The 6,593-nt window shown below is 42.1% G+C and overlaps 1 protein-coding gene across 1 annotated transcript in view; it reads right to left on the bottom strand.

The window, feature by feature from the left end:
* Nucleotides 1-97: 97 nt before the first annotated feature.
* Nucleotides 98-6,593, bottom strand: part of FAM160A1 (family with sequence similarity 160 member A1) — a 183,092-nt gene continuing 176,596 nt past the window's right edge. The window contains exon 12 of the mRNA XM_019522207.1: nucleotides 98-3,121. Coding sequence (XP_019377752.1) covers nucleotides 2,874-3,121 — 248 coding nt within the window. The 3' untranslated portion in view covers nucleotides 98-2,873. The remainder of the gene's footprint in view (nucleotides 3,122-6,593) is intronic.

The raw sequence follows: 6,593 nt of genomic DNA, 5'->3' as shown, positions 1-6,593 counted from the left end.
GATAATGCTCCCAGCCTACAGCCGGACCAGGCTTAGCCCTCATTGTCAGGCCTCAGACACACGCACATTCGTACTGCCCTCCTCTCACTAGGGCCTCTCACACCCCTACCCCACAGCTTTGTAATGTAGACTTGGCTTTATTCAACAGGCTGGAATAATTGCTTAGATACATTCTGTGCGGTCCACATTTTAAAATCTCCATCTACCTTATTATGCCTATAAAGAAGATTATTGTCATGTATTAACACATTTGTTAAAAAATGACTATTTAAAATAAACAGTCCCAGTGGAAACTATCCCCACCCCAACAGTTCACACTCTAAAACAGTGAAAGGTCTGGTTAGAGACAAGGAAACTGGGAAATGCCCTCCTCATACACACATCTTTAGTATTATTGCCATATTAGAAATGAACCCACAACTTAGTTTTAATTTACTGAAGTTTGCTTAGTGATTGATTTGGTTAACTTCCCTGTACTTACTTAGCTTGGTGACATACTGGCAGATCAGGTCAGAGGTTAGGGATGTCTACAGGCGCTGGCCCTGCCCAGATGAGGCTGGTCTGTTGCCTGCAGAAAGTGATGTTTCACTTGTCTATCTCTAGGCCCAGCTTCTGGGAGCAGAAGCAAGAGCCTCTCAAGAGCTCTTCTGAGAATATGTGGGGTCAGGGACCTAGCTGCTAAGATAAGGTAAGAGAACCAAAGGTTGGTGCTTGCCCAGTGGTAGAGAGAGAAAGGGGCTTGAAGAACCCTCCCACTCACAAATTAAAATTGGATAAGAAACTACAATCTCCTCCAAATTTCTAGCTGCTGGTAAATGGAGAAGTGGATGGCTGGGGTGGGGAGGGGCATAGACATCGAAAGCTTGGAGGCCACAGCATAGTTTAGTGGAACTACAGCTGAGATGGCAAGAGATCCCCAGAACAGGCACAGCAGGGAAGAAAAGCCGCTTAAGAGGGAGCTGGGCTTGACCCCAAAGAACTATGTACGAGGCAGTGCTAATGCAATAGGGTAGGGGGGCAGGGAAGCTGGTGTTCTAGTCGCACAGAACTGAGTGCAATAGAAAGGTCTAAACAGATCAATAGAAGGCAGACCAGGATAGCTCTTGCAGGCAACAGTCTGCACAGCCACACTGAGGACATTTACCAAGTATGCCCTGCAGACAGAAATTGAAGCGTACACGCACTACTAAAACCCCTCCCAGCTAGAGGTGGTGGGTACAGTCTTCAGAAGTATAAATTGACTGCAGCTCCTGAGTCCCACCAAATGTCAATGGAGGTTTGGCTCCTAAATCAGTGAGGTGCTTCTGAATATCACCTTGTGTTCCTTTGTTACCGTAGGCTTTTCACATGTAGCCTCTTTGGAGACATGCCTGAAGCTGCGGAAATTTTTTAGTATGCGCAGAGGGAAGGAGGGTTGTTTTGGGGAACTGTAACAGGAGCAGAACCAATTTCTTCAAATAGCTCTTGTTTCTGCACGTTTTTTGGTTTGTTTTCAGTTTCCTCCCAGTATAAAGGGGACTTGAGGCTTCACAAACTGAGCCCCTCTTTATGTAGAACCAACTACAGAACTCGAAGCACAATTATTCCATGAAGAGCAAGATGAAATGCAGCCGTGATACACCAATTCATCATGTCTGGGTTCTTCTAATGAACCCCATTACTCACCGAAGAGAATTTTCCTAAGCAGTTAGTCACCAGCAGACAGTTTCCCATGTTCTTCCTCTCCACTAGCTAGTGAACAGAACATTCCACCCCAAAAGTGCAATATTAGGAAAAGCTAACATGTAACTTAAAAAATAAATAACCAGTGTTTAGTGTTACATTCAGCTTTCCCTCAACCAGAAAGACATTAAAAAAATACGAGACAGCTTTTAGAGGCTAGCTGTCCTTTTCATATAAAGTACTACTTAACAAAAATAGACTGTTCCCCATTTAACGGTACTGAAAGATAACAAATACTTTTCTTTAGCTTATTAACATAAGCATACAAATATCTCCTACAAATTAGTTACAGCTTGCATAGAAACATTTTGCTTTGTACTTTGTGCAAATCTTACTAAATAAGGCTTGCTTGGGTGTATAGGTAGCAATGCAGTACTTATCAAAGAGTGCTGAGAAATTGCAAGGAAAATTCCATGCAGTCTGCACTCCACATCCACTTACACAGTTCATTTGACTTCAAAGACCAACAGCTGATAGCTGCAGAGTTGCCTGCAACATAAGGCAATACGGTATGTGTTGGGTAGAGCACCTGCTTTCAGCTAGTCAGAACACACAGAAGGACGCTTGGATTCACAACACCAGCAGTGGGAGGAGGGGAAGCTTGAGAGATGTGCCTGCAGACATTCCTTAGAAAAAAAGAAAAGCAAGTCCAGAAACAAACACCCCTTCCCCCCCTTCTGCAAACCTTGATCTTTTGCAGAAAAAAAGCTGATTGGAGGATTTTGTGCAGTTTTCCTATGTATTTATGTATCAGGTACATCTCCCACTGGGCAACTACTTTTTCGCAGACCAAAAATGTCCTGAAGCAGAATATGCAAGAAGTGGATTTTTGGAATGGCAAAAGTCAGAACATTTGCCTTATTTAACCCATCCAAGAACATTTACTGAAGAAATTAAAAAGGGAGCAATGAGGTAAAGGAAGGGATGTGGGTGCAGAGAAGGGAAGAACAATCCAAAGGTGATATAAAAGAGCTTCTCCAAGTAAGCATGTTGCACAGTGGGAAATCGTAAGGCCCAATTCCCCCCTGCCCCCCCACCCCCAATCAAGTATTTTCAGGAAATAGCCCAGTAGGAATTTCTTTCATAAGCAGCTTTGCACTGAAAACCGTTCCAACTCTAAAAGCTTTTAAAAATCCGTAAAAACAACATTGCTAACAATCCTCAAATTCCCCCAGGATTTTGTAACAGAGAATGGAATGTTCCTGGGCAAGAGCTGCCAATTCCTTCAGGAACTCGGGGAAGAGGGCAGCTGCAAGGATGGCATTCCTCACGTACATGGGAATGCCAGGAAGAGCCATTGCTTTCTTTGCCTTATGTCCCAGGAAAGGCTGGAATACAGCTTGGGAAGCTTCGGAAAGATTTCTTCCCTTCCCCGTGCCACTGTTGTGCTGGATGTTACCTAAAAGCAGGAGGAGGAAAATATGAATCAGCCTGTCACAGTAAGAATCAGCCTTTCACACCTAATTTAAAACAGGTTATGATCAGTGCGTATGATCAGTACCATGGAGTATATACAAAATTACACATTCACTCCCTGGCTGCTATCTAAGGCAATGCTTTTACACACTACCTGGAGCAAATTCTATTAAGTATTCTTCTGAAGAGATTTATCAAGATTAAATGGCCCCATCATCCCCATTTTTTGCTGCCAGCAAGGGGAATCAGTGGCAGCTGAAGTAGGGGGCACAAGAGTGCCCAAATTAACTACACTGGGGAGCAAACCCACAAGGTTTGGGAAATGCTGATGTAGACAAAAGAGGAGTCATGGAAAGGCACAAATAAGGACATGCTTTGAAACATGCCTCCTTGCTATGGGTTTGATCAGAGAGATCAGTAAATCCCCAAAGTTTACTCAATTTCAGCTAAAGAAATCTTGCAGTTTTCTACTCTTCCACCCACTGGCCTCAGGTAACTTTCTGTGGACAGACAGCACTCTATCTGTTTTCCTACCATCCCCACAAAGAAGCAGGTACATGCATTTTAGGAGTGATAAACTTTCATGATGATTTTGCAAAGCTAAAATAACTTGTTACTTAATCAATCTAGTCTGATGCTAGATTGTTTGCTAAAAAAATTTCTGTTGAAGCATCAGACTTTTTTTCTAACCCTCTGTGAGCATATTCTAAAGATGGCATTTTCCTACTAAGAGGCAGGGGAAAAAAACAACAAAAAAAACCCACGAGACACAGCACATAGTCTTCATTATCTAGATACCCATATGGTCCGCCACCATGTAGCTCATGATTAGTCTTCTACTCAAAGTAACACAAACTTTTAAATGTATTAAACTAAAATGACAGCAGCACTTTAATTTCACCCTCCTGCTCATTTTAACCCAGAGGAGAACTGCATTTTAATTAAATGACAATCAATGAAACTGAACGGCGACAAATTTAAAACTGATAAAAAGAAAAACTATTTAATTTTTCATACAATGAATAATTAACCTGTAGGACTCACTGCCACAAGATGTCATTGAGGCCAAGAACTTAGCAGGTTTCAAAAAATGAATTAGCCATTTATATTGCTAATGAGAACATCCACAGTTATGTTGGACAGGATAAAAAGGAAAAGGTAAAGATATAAACTCATATGCTTCAGGGTATAAGTCAACTTGCTTAATGAATGGGTTACATGAAGACTTCCTTCGAAGTGCAGCAGATTATTCTGTACCTTGTGCACTACTGGATTACCTCCCTCCCTCAAAAGCATCCTTTACTAGGGCTAGAGAAAGGACAACTAGTTTGACATATGACAGTTCCTATGCTTCATATTTTGGCCGTTTTGTTCCCCTCTGTTAGAGTAGCATGTCATATTTTATGCTTTAAAGTTGCACCTGTTTACAGAGTGGTGAGTTATAGCATTGTTTAAAGTTTTCTTCTATATTCAGCCTAAAGTTCTGTAAAGCCTCATTGTTATCTGAACTTTTCATTTTGCTGGTGTTTGCAACATCAGCTGGCCTTGTTTCCTGGAAGCAGCTTACAGCCTTGAGTTTGCTTGCCTGATGTTTCTTTCCTTTTTTTTTTTTTTTTAAATCACTGTGAGAAATGTTTCTAACACAACATAGTAATAGTTTTCTTACAAGCTTAAATTAACTGAACTTGGCACTAACCAGCTGAATCAGAGGGAAAAAATGACTGGATATGTTAATGAAAGGTGATAAAGGAGACCAATGGACAGTGCTCAAAGACACCGGAAAAAGGCCAAATTAAGAGGTACGCTTGTAATGGGACTGTTGAACAAAGGAATATGCTGACAGGATAAAATATGGATGATATGCTGGCTGCAGACAGACTGATCCAAAAGCAAGGAATCAAAGGAGTCAAGTTAAAGAAAAGCATAAAAGGCGGGAGCAAGAAAGTTCAGCGTGTCATCGTCGTCATCATCCTCATCTTCATCATAAATCCAGCTTTCAACACCAGTCTGGATCATCCCAGCCAAAACATTACTCTTTTCTTCAGGAACTGAGTGGCCGTCTTTTCTGTGAAGCAAAGTAACGCCTGGGATTGGGTGAGATCATTGTACTAAGCGTTTTTCTCTCTCTGAATATGGAAACTGCTAAGAAAATACTTGTACTAATAAAGTTAGACTTTGATTTTAGGACACTGAGTTGTCTGCGTTGGTACTTCACGTTCCATTTAAGGGTTAACTGTGCTTTAACGAACCCTAAGCTCTATCTGCTAGTCAGTGGTGCGTACATCTCCCTCAGATCTTGTAACAAATTACTGCATACTTTTGGATAGTTGAAGGAAGTTTTCATCTTTTAGTAGTCATCTGGCAACACTATAATTTGCCATTAAAAAAGTGGAAGGGAAACAAAATCTCAGACAGTATAGAACTCTTCTACTCCAGACTCTAAAGCGAAAAAGCAAAATAATATTCCAATATCCTCTGGGCTTCTCAGCAGTAGTAATTTTTACTCTGTGGGCACTGCTGACATTTGGAAAAATAACTGTTGTGAGTCAGAATGAAAAACTGAAATTTTGAGGCAAACACTCAGAAAATGTTTACTTTGAAAGTCAGTATCAAAATGCTTACTTTGTATTGTCCAATATAAAATAAGCATTAAATAGACTTTTAACATGGGTCAAAATTAAAAGCTTTGATTTTTCCAACCAAAAATGCAAAACAAAGAAACTCCCCCATTTAATATAAGTCTACAAATCCCCACAAAATATTTTGATTGACATGAAGCTGCATATTTTGACAGGTGGTACTTCCATTTCTTTTTCTTTTTAAATCAAGTCTATTGTCTGTCCATATCTTTGTGGAGCTGAGATGCATAGAACTGTCCCCCAATACAGAGTGAAAAGATGTAGTATTCTAGATGTGCAAAATAAAGATAAAAACTCTTCTTTACCTTACCTACAACCTTACATCCAAGGATCTGGGTTTTCTGTTCACCATGGAGAAACAGTAAAACACGGATTTTCTCATTTTAAGGAGAAAACCGTGAGAAACGGCGGGTTGCCCCTTGCAACCTACAAGGAGCTGAGAGGGAGCAGGAGGAGGGTGATCAGGAAGGAAGCTCCATGTGCATGTGCATGCACAGCATGGGAGCAGCTCCCACACCTCCCCTCAAGTGAGCTGGGGGCAGGGAAGAGGACCCCACAGTGAGGGAGGGAGTTGGGCATGACTGGGGGCACTGCCCAGCTGGGGCAGTGCATGGGGTCTGGGGCTTGGAGCCCAGGGCTGGGGTGGCAATGTGTGGCCGCAGGGCTTGGGTGGGGAGCAGAACAGAGTGCCTGGGGGCAGCAGAGAGGTGCTGGCTCTCTGCCACTGCACATACTCCTGGGGGGAGGCATGGGGGACACATACTCCCCAGATTTATTCATGGGGCAGGGGCAGATCCAGGCTGCCCACTCAGGGCT

This window comes from Gavialis gangeticus, unplaced genomic scaffold (genome assembly GCF_001723915.1).
Source record: "Gavialis gangeticus isolate Ggan-Ray unplaced genomic scaffold, GavGan_comp1, whole genome shotgun sequence".
Lineage (NCBI taxonomy): Eukaryota > Metazoa > Chordata > Crocodylia > Gavialidae > Gavialis > Gavialis gangeticus.
Note: the sequence above shows the minus strand (reverse complement) of the source record. Positions and strands in the feature narration are given on the sequence as shown.